Genomic DNA, 21,279 nt, shown 5'->3' with positions numbered 1-21,279 from the left:
CATTGGGAAAGACCCTGATGATGGGAGAGACTGAAGGCGGGAGGAGAAGGGGACGACAGAGGATGAGATGGTTGGATGGCATCACCAACTCAGTGGACATGAGTTTGAGTAAACTCCGGGATTGGTGATGGACAGGGAGGCCTGGTGTGCTGCAGTCCATGGGGTCGAAGAGAGTCAGAATAACAACAAAGGTCCTTTGTCAATTACCAACACAGCAGGCAAATGCTGAGGCCGGATTCAAGTCTGTCTCCAGGATTCTAAGGCTCCTGCTGGTGTCTCAAAGGCAAGCCTTGTTTCCTCTCTGCAGCCAATACTTGTGACCATAAGTGCAGCGGGGAGCGTGGGGTGTTCCCTCACAGACCCATCCTCCAGACACCAGCTGCCTGTCCTACAGCTGAACTCAGTTCCACCAGCGTCCGCCTGCAGCTGGCACTGGACCCCACGGGTGAAGGGCTGCCCCCATCTCAGGCTCAGAGGCCGATCACAAGGCCAGACCCTGCACGTCTAAGCCTCACCCACCACCCCTCCCCTTGGGTTTGATCATTTGCGCAGTGCCTCACAGAACTCAGGAAGGCCCTTTATTCACCAGATCACCAGTTTTTCATAAAAGGATGCAACTTGGGAACAGCCAGAGGAAGCACAGGTCAAGGTACGGGGGAGGGGCTCGCCACACCCCTTCCAGGCGCACCAGGCCCAGCGCCTCCTGTGTACACTAACCTGGAAGTGCCGAGGACCTCTAAAGGGAGGTTTTGGGTTTGCTTTTTGTTTTTTTGTTTTTTCACACAGGCAAGACTAATTAAATCATTGGCCACTAGTGATTGACTGGACCCTTCCCTAGAGGTTGGGGCTGGGGCTGAAAGTTCCAACTTTAACCACAAGGTTGGTTCCCCAGGCAACCAGCTCCACCTCCCGCCCCCCCAACCCCATTCCTAGGGGCATTCCAAAAGTCTCTGCATTAAAATAAACAGGTGTGGTTGAAAGGGGCTCCTTATGAATAACAAAATATACTCCTTTCACCTTTAATTAATTTGTAGCTATTTCAAGAACCTGGGACAAAAAAACCAACACCCAACTAAAACCAGTGGGAAGACCAAATGTCTATATATATCACAGTATCACACAGACGTTCCCTGAGACAGAAACCAAAGACCAGGGTGCTCATGTTTTCACCCAGAACCAAGCCCAGGTTTTCACACAGTGGTCCTCAAACTCGCTCAGGCAACAGAATCCCCCGAAGGGCTCGTGAAAGCAGACTGCAGAGCCGGGCTCCCAGAGTCAGATACAAAGACTCTGGAGGGGAGGCTGAGAACTGGCACTTTTAATAAGCTCCAGGGGATGCTGACGCTCTGGTCCAAGGGAACTACTGCTGTCCATTACTGGCTACTTTCTAGATCAAGTGTTACTGATCAAGTGTAACCTTTACAAGTGAAGCACCACTAAGCACTGTCTGAAGGCTTCCACCAGGGGGTGCACAGCCGTGGTCCCCAACCCTTTTGGCACCAGGGACTGATTCTGTGGACGACAGTTTCTCCATGGACTGCAGTGGGGGAGTGTTTCCAGATGATTCAGGCGCGTGGCGTGTACTGCGCACTTTACTTCTACTGTTATGACATCAGCTCCACCTCGAGTCATCAGCCATGAGATCCTGGGGGTTGGGGACCCCTCATCTACTGGGCTGTGGGAAGCAGCCACTGGCTTCCTGACCTGAGGAAACAGTTTGCTGTCAAAATGGTTATTTTCCCCTAAGAGTGTTCTTGGAGGTCCTTCCTAGGAGGTCCTCCTGTTTGACCAAGGGGGACCCCCTCAATGCAGTGTGAGGGCTCCCATTCCCCAGCTTCACTCACCCTTGATGTGGAGGGCTCCCGTGTTATACTTGGGCTTAATCCCAGAGACTCTCGTGAGGTAGAACTGGAAGGGGTTCCCTTTATCCAGCAAGTCCCAGACGTCCTGGCCTTCCCCTGACGTTTCCTGCTCGTCTTCCTCCTCCGGGAGCCCACAGCTGGTGGGGGGGCCATGAGGCCCAGCTCCCCGAGCTGTGCGGTCCCTGGGAGAAGGGGGGCCTTGCTCCTCTTTGACCCTCGAGTCCTTCGCCTGCTCCTGCTGCAGCTCTTGAGGCAGTTCATCCTCACTGCTGGACAGACACCAGCCCAGGTCCTCCTGGGAACCGGTCTTCTGTCTTTTGCAAGGTGAAGCTTCTGAAACTGAGTCTGTGCTGCTGAATTTCATGGGCTCCAGCTTCCTCCTGTGGGCAGCTTTCCGAGCCTCGGAGCAGGTGTACTTCAGCTGCCCGGCGGCGCCCTGCCCGGCGTCGGGAAGGAGAGAGGCAGATGGCTTGTCCGGCTGCGGCTTCTCCTCCTCACTTTCATCACTACTGGATATCGTCCACTTCCCATAATTGCCTTCCTGGGACATCATGCTTCTGGAAAAGAAAGGCAAAAATCTTGTTATTTCCCATTCACCAGTTCCCAGGTGGTGCTAATAGTAAAGAACATGTCTGCCAATGCAGGAGACTTAAGAGACAAAAAAAACGTGGGATTTGATCCCTGGGTCGGGAAGATCCCCTGGAGGACGGCAGGGCAACCCACTGCAGTATTCTCCACTGGAGAATTCCATGGACAGAGGAGACTGGCGGGCTACAGTCCACAGGGTCACACAGACACTGGCAAACTCATTCTCTTGCTCTCAAATTCCGTGTCCTGAGCTTTTAGGACACACGTATAGCACACCTGACACTTACCAGATGCTGAGCTGTTTTCACTAACATCAGCTGCTGTGTGGGTGTTCAGGGCACATGAGCAGAGTCTGCCATGGGAACCTGGCAAATAAAGTGACAGCAGAAACCCCGCTCACCTTCTCCTCTAGTCTTTCCACCTGTATCTTGATCTTAAATGCCTGAGTGGTATCTGGCACAGCACAGGTCTAACATCACTCTCTGGGTAAGTGATGGCACTAGAATCAGAATTACAACCCATGTGCGCTGACTCGAAGATCTGACATCATTTGGGTCATCAAAGTACAGTGTTTCCCAAAGTGGAGATGACTGGGGCCTGACATTAATCTCTCATTATGAAACTACCTCTCTTCTCCATTCCTATCCAATCCCTCAGCTTAATCAAGGAGGAGGTTGTTTGTAGAAATGCCTTTAATCCTACTTTTGAACAAATAACAGGCTTTGGGCTCTTCTGCAGGCACCAGTAACACTTTGGTTTAACGTGAGCAGGAGGTATCTAACGGATCCATGACATTTACAGTAACTAAAGTTTACTTCTTAAAGACAGTGTTTATGTAAAAGTGGGTTCAAATAAAAACATTAAGCAAACAGTAGTACAGCTGTTGAGAGTAAGACAACACTGGGGAAGTAACCAACCACATTAATGAAATTCGGCAAACACATTAAGCTACTATGCCAAGGAGGGTAGAAATCTAAAGAAACTCTACCACCAAATGTCAACTCATAACATTAGTGCCTATTAGATACTAAAAAAAATTGTGAATGCAAAGGTATACTCCTCTTAAAGCTGCTAGCTCCTCCTCTTCCCCTACCATCCTAGTCCCAGCTGGGCTATTTCTTTTACACTTTCAGCTGCTTCTTATAGAGCTTGCAAAGCATTGGAGGGGGGGGGCATGGGAATCAATCTCAACTGAGGCCAGGTGTGGCCAGTAGTGGGCAAATATGGACTCCAATGTCAAATCCAGTCATTCAGTTCAGTCCTTCAGTCGTGTCTGACTCTTTGCAAACCCATGAACTGCAGCACACCAGGTCTCCCTGTCCATCACCAAATCCCAGAGTTCACTCAAACTCACGTCCATCAAGTCAGTGATGCCATCCAGCCATCTCACCCTCTGTCGTCCCCTTCTCCTCCTGCCCCCAATCCCTCCCAGCATCAGAGTCTTTTCCAATGAGTCAACTCTTCGCATGAGGTGGCCAAAGGACTGGAGTTTCAGCTTCAGTATCAGTCCTTCCAATGAACACCCAGGACTGATCTACTTTACGATGGACTGGTTGGATCTCCTTGCAGTCGATGGGACTCTCAAGAGTCTTCTCCAACACCACAGTTCAAAAGCATCGATTCATCGGCGCTCAGCTTCCTTCACAGTTCAACTCTCATATCCATACATGACTGCTGGAAAAACCATAGCCTTGACTAGACGGACCTTTGTTGGCAAAGTAATGTCTCTGCTTTTTAATATGCTATCTAGGTTGGTCATAACTTTCCTTCCAAGGAGTAAGCGTCTTTTAATTTCATGGCTGCAATCACCATCTGCAGTGATCTTGGAGCCCCCCAAAATAAAGTCTGACACTGTTTCCACTGTTTCCCCATCTGTTTGCCATGAAGTGATGAGACTTGATGCCATGATCTTAGTTTTCTGAATGTTGAGCTTTAAGCCAACTTTTTCACTCTCTTCTTTCACTTTCATCAAGAGGCTTTTGAGTTCCTCTTCACTTTCTGCCATAAGGGTGGTGTCATCTGCATATCTGAGGTTATTGATATTTCTCCAGGCAATCTTGATTCCAGCTTGTGCTTCTTCCAGCCCAGTGTTTCTCATGATGTACTCTGCATATAAATTAAACAAGCAGGGTGACAATATACAGCCTTGACGTACTCCTTTTCCTATTTGGAACCGGTCCGTTGTTCCATGGCCAGTTCTAACTGTTGCTTCCTGACCTGCATATAGGTTTCTCAAGAGGCAGGTCAGGTGGTCTGGTATTCCCATCTCTTGAAGAATTTTCCACAGTTTATTGTGATCCACACTGTCAAAGGCTTTGGCATAGTCAATAAAGCAGAAATACATGTTTTTCTGGAACTCTCTTGCTTTTTTGATGATCCAGCGGATGTTGGCAATTTGATCTCTGGTTCCTCTGCCTTTTCTAAAACCAGCTTGAATATCTGGAAGTTCACGGTTCACATATTGCTAAAGCCTGGCTTGGAGAATTTTGAGTATTACTTTACTAGCGTGCAATGTAAATATGCACTTGGGCAGGTTACATAATTGCTCAGCCTCAATTCTCTCCTCTGAAAGTGGGTATCAGATCTACCTCCCAGAGTTTGTTCAGAAAATATTTATTGAGCAGTTTCTATGTGTCAAGCTCTGGGAATAAGAAATTAATAGCATAGAAACAGCTTCCGCCTTAGGAAAGTTTATACTTCAGGGAGAAAGAAACAGACTGACAGGAACAAAAAATAGCCAAGAAGACCAAGATATCTTTACAAATATTCATTATATTCATTATATTTTATAGGTATGAGAAAGTAACACAGATGCCTTTACCTTATAATATCCTGAATTTAACATTTAACTGAGAGCCCAAAGAAGAAAAGGAAACAGCCAAATAAAGTGGAGGTGGGAAAGAAGAGTATTCCAAGTGAAAGAACCCAACCTGCAATGGCCAGAAGAAGGCTGCAGTTAACTCCAGAAAACAGACCCGGACCTGGGTAAGGAAGACAGGGAAGTGGTCCAAGACGAAGGGGGGTAGCAGGAATAAGGAGTCAAGTTACAGATCCTGGACTTTAAGAACAGTGGGGCTACACTGAAGGGGAGTACCTTGTCCGATTTACTTCTAAAATATTCGGCTCCTTACAACTCTGCACCCCAACATCCTCTGGTAGAAGGGGACGACAGAGGATGAGATGGCTGGATAGCATCACCGACTCAATGGACCTGATTTGAGCCAACTCTGGGAGATGGTGAAGGACAGGAAAGCCTAGCTGCTGCTGTCCATGGGGTCTCAAAAAGAAGGACACGACCGAGAGCCTGAAGAACAGCAGCTCTGTCCGGAGAATGGTCTGGAGGGAGACAGGAGTGGAAGGAGGCGGGTCCTGCGGGGACCCTGGGGGCTGGAGAAGGCGGAGGGGAGGCAGCGAAGGGCGCTGAGGCGGAGGTACACGGAAAAAAAGATCTGCCGCTGACTTTCCTCTGCGTTTGCCTCGGGCCGGGCACAGCTCTGCCGCGCGCGCCCTCACTTCACGCTCGCAAGTCTCACCGCTGGAAGCAGCACGACGGCTCCCTCTGACTGGGAACAGCACAGAGTGAGCGCCCGGCGCGCTCGCGGGTTCTCGAGGCCGCCCGCCCACCGAGAGGCCAGAGTACGAACCCGCGGAGGAGAGCGCCCGGCGGACTCCGGTCTCCCCTCAGGGCGGACTCCGGTCCCCTCAGGGGAGGCCGCCAAGGCCCAGGAGGGCCCTACCTGGGCGCTCCGCTGCCTTCCGGACCCGCCTCCAAGCCCGCTAGCCCGTGAGGACGCGCAGGACCCGGGCTTCCCGCGCACTGGACCGGGATAAGAAGAGCTCAGCGCTCCCGCCGCGGTCTCCCCGCGTGTAATGCTCGAACCCCCCGAGCGCGCGGCCGCCCGGGACCCCACCCCGCCTCCCGCGCTCGCGCATGCGCGCGATTCAAACCCGCCGGCCCGGCGCGCGGCGCGTGGCCCCGCCCCTGCTCCTGCCCCTTCCGGGACGCGCGCCGCTGGGTCCTGAAGCCCGCCGGATCACCCGGGGACCGCCGCGGTCCCCTTCCGAGAGGGGCAGCGAGAAGTCCCGGCCGCCTTTACCTGTCCTGTCGCCGCCTGGCCACGGCTGACCAAAGCGGGAGAGAGGAAGAGAAGTTTCCCTCTTTTCTTATAGCTGATCAGCAAAACGCATCCTCTTTGAGGGGGATCTCCTAATTTCAGGCTCCCGGAACTCGAGGCATTGGGGGGTTTCTTTTCAAAGAGGGGAGAGGGTCAGCTGAGAGGTTAGAGGAAGCTGAAGTCTGAGACCAGTGTTCCGGGTTCTCCTGGGGCGCAGACTGTAAACCCTGTTCTAAGACCAAAGGTTAAATAAGCTCCCTCGGACTCAACCTCGAATATTGGTTTCTTTGTTAAAGTAGGTGTGTGTGTGCCTCTGTGTATGCGTGTTGCCTTTTTAATCTTACTGATTTGCCAGGAGAAGGGTCTGAGATAAACTCTTGCAAAATGGAACCCTCGCCCTATTCCTTGTATTTAGTAAGGATGTTTACTATGGAGTTTGGACTCAGTGATCTTGATACCGTTCTTGGAATTCCCACCCCTCCCAGAAAGCTTGATGGAAACGTTCTAAGGGCTCACTTGGTTTGTTTATTGAACGTGTGATTTGTACCAGGCACCGGGCTCAGTGCTAGGCTTATCGGGAGGATGGAACAGACACAGTAATTACCTGGGAGGTCTCGACACCAAAGACTTGCTGATCCGGACGTGAGTCCTGGGCTTGGTTGGTTCCTTTTATGCTTCGTTCACACTCTTTTTGTGTCTCTTATGATGCCTAGCATAGTGTCATTGATCGAAATTATCAAAAGTAAATACTGTAAGGTGTGGGGACAGAAAATGAGAAGAATCATGCAGTATACAGTGAAACAGTGCCTGGGCGAGCACGCGTCCCAGCTAGAACAGTGCCTGGGCGAGCACGTGTCCCAGGTAGAAACTAGAGGGGGCGAAGCCAGGGCTTGGGGCAGGCCTGAGGGCCTCTCTGCCATAGGCTGTTCCAAGAGTTAATAAAGCTAGGGGGGGCGGAGCCAAGGTTGGGGGCGGGCCTGAGGGCCTCTGCCATAGGCTGTTCCAAGGGGCGGAGCCAGGGCTGGGGGCGAGCCTGAGGGCCTCTCTGCCATAGGCTGTGCCAAGAGTTAATAAAACTAGAGGGGTGGAGCCAGGGCTGGGGGCGGGCCTGAGGGCCTCTCTGCCATAGGCTGTTCCAAGGAAACATTGCCAAACAAAGTCTCTGGCCAATAGAGCTGCGGGATCAATGCCAGTGGCTCGCAGGTTGTCCAATGAGAGGAGACGTTGGAGGTGCCTGGCGAAGCTCAGCTTCCGGGACTGCGCCGAGCGGGGCTGGCGGTCCCGGCCCGGGGGTTTTGGCCGCAGAGCTCGCGGGTTCTGCAGTCTGGACTCGCGTGGGGCGATGGCGATGTTCTGCTCCCAGGCCGGCGCCCGGCCACGGACGTGGGAGGCCAGTCCCCCAGAGCACAAGAAATGGGTGGAAGTAGGTGTCCGGAGGGCTGGGTCTCGGACTTCGGCTTGACCCGGGGCACTCACGCCATCCCCTCGCCCGGCTCTCGTTCAGCCCCAAGGTGTAATGGCTAATGACCCAGCCTGGGGCTTCCAAGCTTCTGGATCCCCGTCCAAAGTTCTGCCTACTTCCAACCCCGTTCTGCTCTCTGCGAGAGTCTCTTTATAATAAACTGTAACCTGCATCTCTCCTCCCGCCTTTCAAAGCCGTCCTCGCTGCCTCGCCTTCCTCATTCTAGCATGAATTTTGGGTAGAATTTATCCTGATGGTTTAAAAGAATTAACCTACCGATTAAGTCCTTTGCACTTTGGAGGGGGGGGTGTGGATGGGGAGCAAATTTTAGCACATCATTAAGGTGTTTTGAGAATTAAAATTAGGATAATGAAACTCACTTCCCAGCCCAACTTTTCAGCTACGTTTTAGATTTGAGAGGTCTAAACTTAATATATGTTAGTAATAAAAATAGTAGAACAAATGGTTTCTGTTTTTTTAACTGAAGATATTTAATGTTCTTTAGGTATTTAAAGCATGCGATGAAGATAATAAAGGCTATCTAAGCAGAGAGGACTTTAAAGTTGCTGTTGTAATGCTGTTTGGTTACAAGCCATCCAAGGTAGAAATTTCTTTTGTATTTGGGGACAGTGCAGAGAATACAGTAATGGTGGTGGGTTAGTCGTCAAGTCGTGTCCGACTCTTGCCACCCCATGGATTGTAGCCTGCCAGGCTCCTCTGTCCATGGGATTCTCCAGGCAAGAATACTGGAGTGGGTTGCCATTCACTTCTCCAGGGAATCTTCCCAACCCAGGGATTGAACCAGGGTCTCCTGCATTCCAGGCAGATTCTTTGCTAACTGAGGTACGAGGGAAGCCCAATACAGTGGTGGATGGAGAGTGCAGAGGGCTAGCTTAGGATGCTTATAAAACAAACTGTTGCCTTTTGAGCAATTTTAGAGATGTGTCCAGTGCTGAATTTTACTTTCTTCTTAAGAACCCAAAAGGGATGAATTAGAATCTATAAAGACTAAGTTACCACAAGGCTGGTAATAATTATGTTAAATGTGAGATACTAGCATAGTTTTCAGGAGAAGGCGATGGCACCCGACTCCAGTACTCTTGCCTGGAAAATCCCATGGATGGAGGAGCCTGGTAGGCTGCGGTCCATGGGGTCGCTAAGAGTCGGACACGACTGAGTGACTTCACTTTCACTTTTCACTTTCATGCATTGGAGAAGGAAATGGCAACCCACTCCAGTGTTCTTGCCTGGAGAATCCCAGGGATGGGGAGCCTGGTGGGCTGCCGTCTATGGGGTCACACAGAGTCGGACGCAACTGAAGCAACTTAGCAGCAGCAGCAGCATGGTTTCAAGACAGAAGCCTGGGGGGGATGTTGGTAACAGGAGGAATTCACAGAGGAAGGGATGTACAGGTTTTTTAAAAAAAAAAAAAAGTTGCCCCATTTAAATTATGAAAATAATGCATTTATATAGTTAAAAATTTAAAACGGACCAGAAAAATATGAAGTTGGATGTAAATGTCTTCCCTCCCTACTCCTCAGGAGTTACCATTATTAACCATTTTCTTGTGTATCATCCCAAATTTCCTATGCATGATAAGCATGCCTGGCATTCTGTTGAAAGCATAGGAAGGTGCATAGCATGCCTATTTTATGTTAACTTGCTTTTTTCACTTGGCAGGAGAACCTAAAAGCACACACAATGCATTTAAGAAAAAGTAGGTTCCCAGTAGTCTCGAGCTCGTTTCCTCGTTTTGGTCATTTCAGCTGTTTCCATTATTTTTCACTCCTGCTAATATTGCTACAGTGAGCATTCTTTTACAACTATATCTCTGTTTGTAAATACATCTCTGTGGAATTAATTCCTAGAAGTACAAGTGCTAGGTACACTTGAAATTTTATTGGGCATTGCTTCTCCAGAAAAGGTTGCACTAGTTAAGGAGAGCTGAACTGAACTCCAGTGAGCCTCCTGCTTCAGTAGGACAGATTTCCTGGGGCTCCCCATCCTTGCCTGTTCCCCTTGTCTGTTACATCCATTCTAGTCCCAGGTCCCTCTTGTTAAACTGCCAAACTGGAATAAATCAGAGGCGAGGTCTTGGCCAGGTGTAAGAAATTCAGTGGCAGGCCTCAACCCGAGGGAGCACTTGGGGCTGTCTCTCGAATGCCCTCCTGCCCTCGTTGGACCAAGGGATTGGCAGCCACTTGGGCTCAGCTCTGCCTTATGATCGAGCTCTACTTGTCTCAGATTACAGACCCCACGAAGCCAGGGACCACATAGCGTCCACTTCTCCATGATGCTTAAGTGTATCACAACTTGACTGTTAGCGTGTTCTGTTGATATAACTGTGTCCCATGAACAGCTCAGGTAGATTCCGAGTGGTTCAACTGCCAGGGGGTTGCTTAGTTACTGTGAGGTTGATTCTGGAGCTCAGAGAAGTCCTCAGGGCTAGTCAGGGCTACCTCCCAGAAACTGCAGCTCTCCTGTTAACCTGCAGTCATTTCAGCTGGAATTCCAGAGCAGGTCAGCTACGTGGACCCAGCCTGTGAAGCACTGCGTTTAACCCAGGTTCAGCTGGAAAGATACCTGGTCTCGTTCTGCCTTTATTACTTCTGGATCTACTCACTCGGTTTTAATTTTAGGGCCTAAGTGAAGAATTTAATGACATGTACAGTGATAGGGTAACATACATTCTACACACCATCAGATTTAACACGTTGTTACTTTCGGGTGAGGTTTTGAAGTTTACTTTTTTTTTTTTTCTGAAAAGAAAACATGATTTTAAACATTCATATCTTATTCATTTCTAAATGTCAAGACTTACCAGTAAGACTTGAAAACACTTTAAAAACAAGTCCTTGGTCACCTCCAAATTATTCTTGGTGACCTTAACATCCGTCTGGCCATAGTCTTGGGATAGAGGGCATATAAAAAGTCACCATTGAAGTTTACTTTTTAATCAAAGGAAATGCTTGTTGACTACAGGCTGCTAAACAGTAAAATACTGACGTAACAAATCACCTATACACTTAAGAATCATTTGTAACCATCATGAACATTCAGGTGAAAATGTATTTCCTCTGAAATCTCACAGGTTTTTACTCTTATATTAGGTTGAGGTTTGGGATTTTGTTTTTAAATATTGCTTTTGAGCAAATGAAATAACTCCTGAATGCAGGTCATGAAGCTGTAAGTCACTTTTGTGTAATAAATCACTCTGCATTCATGAAAATGTTTACAGAATGAAATTTATTGTATTCTCATATAGTAAAAGGAGCACTTCCAAGTTGCTAGAAATATAAAGATGAATAAAACATAGATGCTACTTTGAAGCAGGGCTTCCCAGGGGGCATCAGTGGTGAAGAATCCACCTGCCAGTCCTGGAGACACAAGAGACGTGGGTTCGATCCCTGGGTCAGGAAGATCCCCTGGAATAGGAAACCGAAACCCACTCCAGCATTCTTGCCTGGAAAATTCCACAGACAGAGGAGCCTGCTGGGCTATCACCCACGGGGCCGCAAAGCAACAGACACAACTGAGCGACTGAGCACACGCACATTTGAAGCAGTTCACAGTTTAGAGAGACTTATAAAACTCCGATAAATACTAAGACAAAGAGATTAAGAACAGAAAGAGAAGAAGGCAAGGAATTCTAGTGGTAACTGTAATAGGAGGTGGGGCCTTGTTTAGACCAGCGGAAATGGACTCCACTGATATGAAGTGTCTGGGAGCGCCCCGTGGTGGTGGGAGAAGCTGTGTCCCAGTGATTGGACCTGGTGACTGTACCGGAGCGATGCAACCACAGGCCTGAAAGGATAAGAAAAGAGGGAAGTTCAGAAGGAGGAGGTTTGCGGGAAGGGCAGTGAGTTCAGATAGCCGCGCGTTAATTCCGAGGAGATGCAAGCACCCTAAGTGCGCTCACTGTTTTTGTTTTTTTTACACTTTTTATTTTGTACTGGGATACAGCTGATCAACGATGTTGAGACAGTTTCACGTGAACCGTGACGGGACGCAGCCATACGTCTATGTGTGTCCTTTCTCCCCCGGCACCCCCTGCCGTCCAGGCTGCCACCTGACGTTGAGCAGAGTTCCCTGCGCTCTGCAGCAGGTCCTTGCTGGTTCTCCGTGTTAAATACAGCCGCGTGCGCTCACTGTTTAAGTTGCTGGATGATGGGTGACGATGGTGCTAAAGATCCCCTTCAGATTGTGCTGCCTCCCTCAGATGTAGGAATCTGAAATCGGTGGAGAGGGGAGGGCGGAGGTAGGTTTGGGATTCCTCACAGGTGTGCGAGTGGGTGGCACTGACCAGGCAGGGTGTGCGGAGCGTGAAGGGCGGCACGCTCTCCTTTCTTCTGAGGGGAGAGCCTGGGGGCGTCTGCACATTTAAAGGTCGGTGGGGACCCCAAGAGGAAGACGCACTGGGAGCTAGTCGTCTGGGAGGGTCAGGAAGAACCAGGAAAGTGCAGGGCATGGAATCCAAGGTGGAGAAGCTATGTTGCATGTTGCCAAGATCCTAATTCCATGATATTTGTAAAGGTGTTGCAGCAATGTGGGAAAATGCTGGTGTTTTAATATTTAGTGAAGGCAGGTCCACAAACGTAATATACCATGTGTTCTCGAATATGTTTACAAATGTGTGGGCAGGAGAGGAGGAGATCGGATGGACTGAGACTGGGATTGATGTACATACACTGCAGTGTATAAAGCAGATAGCTGATGGGACTGACCGGACAGCACAGGGGCTCGGCCTGGTGCCCTGCAGTGACCTGAGTGGGAAGGAAATCCCAAGCCAGGGGGGCCCTATGGATGTGTGTGACTGGGTCACTTTGTTGTAGAAGGAAATCCCAAGCCAGAGGGGCCCTATGGATGTGTGTGACTGGTCACTTTGCTGTATGACAGAAACTAACACAACACTGTGAAACAACTGTACTCCAATTTAAAAAAGCGAGTGGGGAAGAGGAAGGTATACCAGGCGGAAATGTTGACAGTGGTTTTCACTGGATGGCTGTTTTTTCATTGTTTCTCTTCATAATGTAAAAATGTTTTTTATGTTTTCTCAATTGTTACTATTACAGTCAGGAAGAAAATATTTTAAATGAAGCCAAAGAGCGCATTGTAACAATTGCTTGTACTGGTGTTAGACAGAAAGGTTACCTTATAGGGTATGCTGTGTATATGAGGGCCAAGTTGATTTTATATGATTTAACTGTTTTGATCAATAGATTAAAGTTTTGGGGACCACTAGCGTCTGTAGCAGGTTAGCTTCTGGTGTCTTACTGACAGAACAGTGAAGCGACTGTGGTAGCCGTCCTGTGACACCACTTGTCTGCTGGATCCAACAAACACGGTTTCTCATAATATACATTCCTTTCTTGCATCCCAGGAATTAAGAACTTATACTGTGAAAACATTTGATGAAATTGTATATTCTATTTTTTTTTTTTTTTTTCTTTTCTAGATAGAAGCTGATTCTGTGATGTCTTCAGTAGATCCAAACACTTCTGGTAATGTGAAAGTTAATTTTTACCACCTACCTTATTTAGACACTCATGAAAGTAAAACAAAGAACACATATAGAGACTGTAAAGTGTTGCGTTAAAGCAAATCTGTGCTTTGTTTCCGTTACCCCCAAAACAAGAGGTTTGGTTCTTTTAGTTTTGATGAATCAGCGTGTTCATAAGTATGTTTATTATCAGAGGATTTTCAACCATGGAGAAGCCTGAAGACAGAGTGGTGCTTCTAATTGGAGCATCCCACGGATGATCTGGGTTTTCTGAGCTGCTGAGTGAACAGAAGTGGCACTTACTGAAATGGAAAGACTAGAGGAAAAGATTTAAGGTTTGGAGACAGCAAGAGTTCAATTTTGAGTTTGAAGGGTTTTGCTCAAGGACATCAAGGCAGTCGGGCTGTATGAGCAGAGCTCTAGGCTGCAGAGATGTCTGGGAGGCTTCGGCATGTGGGTGGTTTTAAAGCCGTGGGAATGAACGAGACCCCCTGCGGGAGAATGTGGACGGACAGCCATAGGAATGGTAACCACCAGAAGTCAGGGCAGGGATGAAGAGAGGGCAAAGGAGACTTGGGAGGGGCAGAGGGCCCAGAGGAAAATCAAGAGTGATCAGAAACCAGTAGAAGTGGGTATTTCAGGGAGGAGGTGTGGCCAGCACTGTTCAGCGCTCTTGAAAGGTCAGGTAGCAAAAGAACTGAAGAGGCCCCGTGGAGCTGGCACCCTGGGCACGCTGCGTGATTTTAGCAAGAGCCGAGTCAGCGCTTGCCGGGGACAGAGGCCGGGCCGCAGTGGTTGGAAGGTAAACAGGAAGTGAGAAAGCGACAGTGTGAGTAGGTCAGTCTTCCAGGAGGTCCAGCATCTCTGGATCAAGAGCCCTTTGCTCTGCATCGTTTGCCTTTGTTTGGAACATGAAGCTGTTTCTCAGCTCAGCTGGGTGACTGAGTGAAGAGGCAAAAGGCGGAGGAGAAAGAGAGATGACCCTATTGTTTGAGGCGGTAGGGTCCACAGCACGCGGAGTTGGCTTTTCAACAATTACAATTTAAGACTTACGAAAAGTTGCAAAATAAAAATAGTGCAGAGCATAGGCGTGTACCCTTTAGCCTGATTCACTTTACCCCATCTCCCTTCTCATCAGCACTCTCTGCCTCGCCTCCATCCTCTCGCTGAGCTTCCATAGCCTCGGCACGCCTACCGGGAGTTCACGTCGACGCCTGTCTTTACCGTCTATGTACTCGAGTCCGCGTGACTTGGAGACCGAACGACAGCAACCAGCTGCATCCCAGTGCTGTCGCTCGCTCTAACTGTGTCCTTCAGAGCATCTTCCCTCATCTCACACAGGAGTTAGTTCTTGGTACCGTGTCTCTTTAGCCTCTTTTAAGCCAGGACATTTCTGTAGACTTTTTTTTTTTGCCTTTTTACACCATTGATTTTTTTGAGGAAATAGCCCACTCTTCGTTGTTTTGTTTTTTAGGACTAGCCCTCCTCTTGCGTTTGCCTGGCATGCCTCTGTCATTCGGTCGAGCTGTTGTGTCCTCAGACAGAATCGTGTTCGGGTGATCTGTCCTTCCCAGGGCACCACGTCTTGAGACTGCAGATGTCTGTCTGTCTGTTTCTTGTAGCTGATGTTAATTTTCTCACTGGTCAAGATGTTGTCCGGTTTCTCCATTGTATTATTTCTCTTGATATTTTCTTCCCTTGCCATTCATCAGCAGCCTGTGGAGAGACGTGTTTGATGTTGCAAATATTGTGCTTCTCATCATCATCTCCCCCTGGATCTGGTACCCATTTATGATTCTTGTCTGATCCAGTTTCTGCCATATGGTTGCAAAGTAACGGTTTTCTAATCCCAGGCTTTCTTTCAGTTAGCCCCTGGCATTTTTACTATAAGCAAGAGACTTCCCGTCTTCCTGATTGATCAATCTAGCTCTTTTATCACTATGGACTCATGAATTTGTATGCTTTCAATGATTTATAATTCATTCCTATACTTAATTGAGCTTTCCAGGTGGTGCCAGTGGTAAAGAATCTGCCTGCCAAGGCAGGGGACACAGAGGCAGATTTGATCCCTGGGTCGGGAAGATCCCCCGGAGGAGGACATGGCAACCCACGCCAGTGTTCTTGCCTGGAGATTCCCATGCGCAGAGGAGCCTGGTGGGCCAGTCTGTGGTGTTGCAAAGAGTCGGACATGGCTGATCGGCTGAGCACACTACGCTCGATTATTTTAGAGCTCAGCTTGTCGGAGATTGACCGTTGCCTGCCTCCTTGAGTTGGCTCCTGTGTCCTTCTGACTATATTTTTCTTTCTTTTTAAAAATATTTTTATTTATAAATTTTGGATATACAGAAGAGTTTAATAGATTATTTTTTGGATACAAGTTTGGTATCCCATGGGCTTCCCTGGTGGCTCAGACAGTAAAGAATCTGCCTGTAAATGCGGGAGACTTGGGTTCAATCCCTGGGTCAGGAAGATCCCCTGGAGGAGGGCATGGCAACCCACTCCAGTGTTCTTGCCTGGAGAATCCCATGGACAGAGGAGCCTGGTGGGCTACAGTCCTTGGGATCGCAAAGAGTCGAACACAACTGAGCAAATAACACTTCCACTTTTCACTTTGGTATCACACATTGAACATGACTTTGTGAACAATATTGCCTTTAGGAGAAGGTGTTTTTGCTTTTTTTTTTTTTTTTTGCCTTTTTTCAACATTGATATTTTTGAGGAGACAGTGAGTGCTATCTCCTCAAAGTGCTAGGACCAAGTGCTAGGACCACTGGGGAGGCCCCTGAAGGTTTCTCTTGAGTGTGAGTGCTCCGATATCTCTCCACTCTTCACTGTTTCGTTTATTTTATTTTTTTTTATAATCCCTAACTTGATGGAATTTCCCCAGATTTTAAATTTCTTATTAAAATTTTTTACACTGTCAAAACATTCAAAGATTGTTTCTTTGCTGTTCAATTTAGATTGTAGGTTCTTGGTGAGACCTTCTCTATGTGTTTTTTTCTGGGTTTCTATGTGAACCTTCCAGTCTAGAAAGAGTTCTGTCTTCTGGCAGAAGGATTTCTCGCCTGCCTTGCACTGCTCGGGTTTCTCTCCTTTGGGCGTCCTCTGGGAGTGAGCGAGTGATTCTGTCTGGATGCAGGCCTCCCTCTGCTCTTGTTTAGGTAGTGTTTCTGCATAAATACATGTAGCTTGCCAAAGGCACTCTCACATTCACTGTTCCCATAGAGTTTCTCCCTCGTGTGGGTCCTTTGATTCCTAATTAGAGATTTGACTTCACAAAGGAGGTTTTCTTTCCTTAACCAGTTATCTGATGCACAAATAGGTATTATTCTGGAAGAAAGGCGGCCCGTGTTCTTCACAGGTGTGGCGAGCTCTCTGATGTAAAGGTTGACCTCTGAAAATACCTCCCGCATTCTGTATCCTAAGACTCCCCCTGCGTGTATTATCTCATGTTTAGTAAGACATGCCTTATACACATGTGTCACATTCGTATGGTTTCTCTGTGGTGATTTGCTGTCCATTGAAGTGTAAATTCTGGCAGAGGGTTTTTCCACCTTTACTTTGTTCTAAAGGTTTCTCTCTTTTTAAAAAAATGTCTATTTATTTGGCTGCCCTGGGTTTTAGCTGCGGCAAGGGAGGATCTTCAGTCTTCAGTTGTGGCATTCGGGATCCTTAGTTGCAACCCACGGGATCTAGTTCCCTCATCAGGGATCGAACCCTGGCCTCTCCCACTGTGACCATGGAGTCTTAGCCACTGGACCACCGGGGAGGCCCCTGAAGGTTTCTCTTGAGTGTGAGCGCTCTGATATGATGTGAGGATTGGTCTGTGGCAGAAGGATCTTCCAGCCATGCTGTTAGTAGTCTCCTCCACTGTACTTTCTTTTTTTCTGATGTTTGAGAGAGCATTGGCGTGTGGCTGGAGACTTTGTAAATTTCATGAACGTTTTCTCTCCTCCCCGAGTTCTCTATGCTTAGTTATTCAGTCCTGTCCTATTCTTTGTGACCCCGTGGACTGTAGCCCGCCAGGCTCTTCTGTCCATGGGGATTCTCCAGGCAAGGGCCCTGGCGTGGGTTACCATGCCCTCCTCCAATGGATCTTCTGCACCCAAGGACTGAACCCAGGTCTCCGGCTTTGCAGGAATATTCTTTACCGTTTGAGCTGCAAGGGAAGCTGCCCCCCATCCAAGTTCTCTAATGCTTGGCTTTGCACCTCCTATAGAGACAGTTCTCACAGGTTCGAAGTCATGGAGCTTCCTTTTGTTGTTAGGTCTGATGTACATTAAAGCTTTAAGGTTTGGACGGGAGTCCTCTGCAGGTACTACCTTCACATGGCCTCTCCTAAAGCCTAGTTCGCTTATGTATAATGAAGAGCACCTTACTATGGGACATTGTCTCAAACTCATATGGCCTGAGGGTTGCTGCAGAACTGGAGGCTCTCATCCTGAGAGTAGGCTTCCCTGTGAGGGCTTTCTGACTTTGGTGATGTGCCCCCAGACCTGCTCTCATATGCATGGCCCTCGCATTTATTATCAGGAATATTACAGCTGCTCTCACAGCCACTTCTCCATCAGATCGTTAGGGTGCTTTCTGTTGCAGCATCAATTTTTAAATATATTTCAGAAAGTTACAAGGCTATGGTTTTTCCACTAGTCATGTATGGATGTGAAGGTTGGACCATAAAGAAAGCTGAGCACCAAAGAATTGATGCTTTTGAACTGTGGTGTTGGAGAAGGCTCTCGAGAGTCCCTTGGACTGCAAGGAGATCCAACCAGTCCATTCTAAAGGAGATCAGTCCTGGGTGTTCATTGGAAGGACTGATGTTGAAGCTGAAACTCCAATACTTTGGCCACCTGATGTGAAGAACTGACTCATTTCAAAAGACCCTGATGCTGGGAAAGATTGAGGGCAGGAGGAGAAGGGGACAGCAGAGGATGGGATGGTTGGATGGCATCACCAACTCAATGGACTTGGGTTTGGGTGGACTCCAGGAGTTGGTGATGGACAGGGAGGCCTGGCATGCTGCGGTCCATGGGGTTGCAAAGAGTCAGACACAACTGAGCAACTGAACTGAACTGGACAGAACATTGCAAAGTAAATTAGCCATCAGAGAAATTCAGGGGAAGGCAGGGTTGGAGGAGTGAGGTCCGAGTGTAGGTGCTCAGCGCCTCGCTCCGGAATTGCTGTGGACGGCTGTCCTTCGTCTGCAGGCTTCCTGGCTCCCCCTTCCTCTCTGGTCCTGATGTCAACGGCAAATTAACCTTCTCAAAGCACCGCTTTCTTCTTGAGTGGAGGAGTAGACTTACAGCCAGGATACTAACTTTCCAACCAGCTTCAGTTCATGTCCCCTTGAAAGGGGACACTCCAGAGCACAGACATCCTTGGGAAAGTAAAACAGCTAGCCTCACAAGAAGTCACTGCCAAACTCTGAGTGCTGCTAACATAATGGTGTTTCATTAGAACTGTTCAGTCCTGAAGCAATTCCAGACCATCAACTCCTTCTTTTCTCCCTTTCAGTGACTTGAGTCACATTTAATGTTATTTATTTTTAAAAAATATTTATTTGACTGTGTTAGATCTTAGTCTCGGCACACAGGATCTTCGATCTTTGTTGTGACACGCAGGCTATTTTTTTAGTTGTGGCATCTGAGGTCTTTGGTTGTGGCACTTGGGATGTAGTTCCCTGGCAAGGGATGGGACACGGGCACCCTACATGGGGAGCACGCAGCCAGAGCACTGGATCACCAGGGAAGTCCCTAACTTTATTTTTTTTTACAGGAAAAGTTTATACACAGATTCTTTTACCAAATATGTTATCTCTCTCCTTAATGTTTTGATCTTAAAAAACTGAAATGTTGACCTTGGTTTTCTGGGAGCTATTTATTCAGATAATCAACTTTCTAAAGTTGTTCTCTGCTGCTGCTATTTAGGCAGTAAGTTGTGTCCAACTCTTTGTGACCCCGTGGACTATAGCCCACCAGGCTCTTCTGTCTGTGGGATTTCCCCAGGTAAGAATATCGGAGTGGGTTGCCATTTCCATCTCCAGGGGATCTTCCTGACCCGGGGGTTGAACCCACATCTGTGTCTCCTGCACTGCAGGTGGATTCCCTCCCCGCTGAGCCATCAGCAAGTCCCTCTGGGTAGCTGTGACTCGGGCATTCTCCCACTAGGGGTAGCTCTTCTTACATCTAGAAAAGGCCATGCCAGATCTCCAACACGCCACCCCACACGAGGGCCTGTTGCTGCCCAGCTTCCTGCGGGAGGTCCACAGTCACGTCCTGGGTTGAACCCAGTTGGGCAGAGCCCTGACGATGTACACTCTGCCAGCAGTACCAAACCTTCACACCCAAACTCTGCGTCACTAGGTCTCTGTTATAAAAGGTGGGCCATCTCTATAGAGGCTCCTTGTGAAAATCAGGACGAGTGAAAAGTGTAGACAAAGCCGTTGGAAGAGTAGGCTATCTCAAGGAAAGTCACGCTGGGAGAATTTGAGGGCAGCCAGAATGAACAGCAAAAAGGCGCTAATGACATTTTTAACGCTTATAACCTAACAAAGCAAGTGAGTATCAGTAAAAACTGTTTAGGCCTCAAGAACAAGAAGTTATAGAATAGTAACAGGACGGAAAATCAAGCCACGTGTTTAAGGAAGCAAGAGATCAGTGTTGGTCCTAGTACACACTGCACGTGTGCGGGTGTGTGTGCTCAGTCACTTCAGTCGTGTCTGACTCTTTGTGACCCTGTGGACTAGCCCGCCAGGCTCCTCTGTCCGTGGGATCCTCCAGGCAAGAACCCTGGAGAGGGTTGCCATTTCCTCCTCCAGGGGGTCTTCCTGACCCAGGGATCAAACGCATGACTCTGGTGTCTCCTGCATTGGCAGGCGGGTTCTTCTACCACTGAGCCACCTGGTATCGCAACCTCATTTTAGAGAGTTTTATTTCTGTTCTCTAAGAGTACAGAACATTTCACATCTTCTCTAACTATAGAAAATGAAAGAAGTTTGCATCTAGAAGAGCCTAGAAAATGGTCATATGTTCCCTTTTTTCAAATGAGTAGACTGAACTCCAGGGAGTAATAAAAAATCTTAATCCTGGCATTTGGTGGTTCTTTATTGGTTTATGAAATACTTTTCCATGTGTTGCAGTATTTATTGTTATTACAGATAATAATTATAGCTTTGATTCCTTGAACATTTACCCTGTGCAGATGCTGTGATGAGTGTTATGCAGGGATTGTTAATGTTAACACAGCTCTATATTAGGATTCCCTGGTGGCTCAGCTGGTAAAGAATCTGCTTGCAATGCTGGAGACCTGGGTTTGATCCTTGGGTTGGGAAGATCCACTGGAGAAGGGAAAGGCCACCCACTCCAGTATTCTGGCCTAGAGAAGTCCAGAGACTGTACGGACCATGGGGTCGCAAAGAGTGGGACATGATGGAGCCACTTTCACTTTCATGTCAGGATTATCTAGTTTTATAAGTTAAAACAATCCCGAAGCTTACAGAGGTTAAGTAATCTGCACAGGTGGTACAGCTAGCTAGCACGTAGCAGGCCGCAGTAGTGTAATCTCTAAGCTTACCCTCACAACCGCTTGATAATGGGTGATGTTAATAGTGCCATGGGTCACATTAGCCCTTGTGATGGAGCTGAGGCCAGTCTTCACTGTCCTAGGAACTCAGTGAGTCGACATCAGGAGTGGGTCAGCACACAAAAGACAAGCCGCGAGGCTCTGTGCCGTCGTTAGAGGTTGATGTCAGAT

The 21,279-nt window shown here is 48.2% G+C and overlaps 2 protein-coding genes across 18 annotated transcripts in view; one reads left to right on the top strand and one right to left on the bottom strand.

Moving 5' to 3' along the window:
* Nucleotides 1-6,959, bottom strand: part of TDP1 (tyrosyl-DNA phosphodiesterase 1) — a 78,024-nt gene extending 71,065 nt beyond the window's left edge. For 2 of the 7 annotated variants that reach the window (XR_011569054.1, XM_070798009.1), the window contains exons 1-2: nucleotides 6,188-6,395; nucleotides 1,845-2,419 (exon numbers count right to left, since the gene is read on the bottom strand). Coding sequence is in view for 6 of the 7 variants with exons in the window: in XM_070798009.1 (XP_070654110.1) it covers nucleotides 1,845-2,415 (571 nt within the window). In the remaining variant the exon portion in view is untranslated. Of the gene's footprint in view, nucleotides 1-1,844; nucleotides 2,420-2,737; nucleotides 2,816-6,094; nucleotides 6,396-6,547 lie in introns of those variants that run through there. The other 5 variants (XM_019969372.2, XM_019969373.2, XM_070798008.1 and 2 more) reach the window with 5 other exon arrangements.
* An 816-nt stretch (nucleotides 6,960-7,775) lies between these two features.
* EFCAB11 (EF-hand calcium binding domain 11) overlaps nucleotides 7,776-21,279 on the top strand; it is a 173,259-nt gene continuing 159,755 nt past the window's right edge. For 6 of the 11 annotated variants that reach the window (XM_019969379.2, XM_070798014.1, XM_019969380.2 and 3 more), the window contains exons 1-3: nucleotides 7,796-7,988; nucleotides 8,533-8,628; nucleotides 13,483-13,528. In XM_019969379.2, coding sequence (XP_019824938.2) covers nucleotides 7,908-7,988; nucleotides 8,533-8,628; nucleotides 13,483-13,528 — 223 coding nt within the window. In that variant the 5' untranslated portion in view covers nucleotides 7,796-7,907. Of the gene's footprint in view, nucleotides 7,989-8,532; nucleotides 8,629-13,482; nucleotides 13,529-21,279 lie in introns of all 11 variants that reach the window. The other 5 variants (XM_070798011.1, XM_070798012.1, XM_070798013.1 and 2 more) reach the window with 5 other exon arrangements.

Source organism: Bos indicus, chromosome 10, assembly GCF_029378745.1.
Source record: "Bos indicus isolate NIAB-ARS_2022 breed Sahiwal x Tharparkar chromosome 10, NIAB-ARS_B.indTharparkar_mat_pri_1.0, whole genome shotgun sequence".
NCBI classification, from domain to species: domain Eukaryota; kingdom Metazoa; phylum Chordata; class Mammalia; order Artiodactyla; family Bovidae; genus Bos; species Bos indicus.
This window is presented reverse-complemented; position numbering and strand designations above follow the sequence as displayed.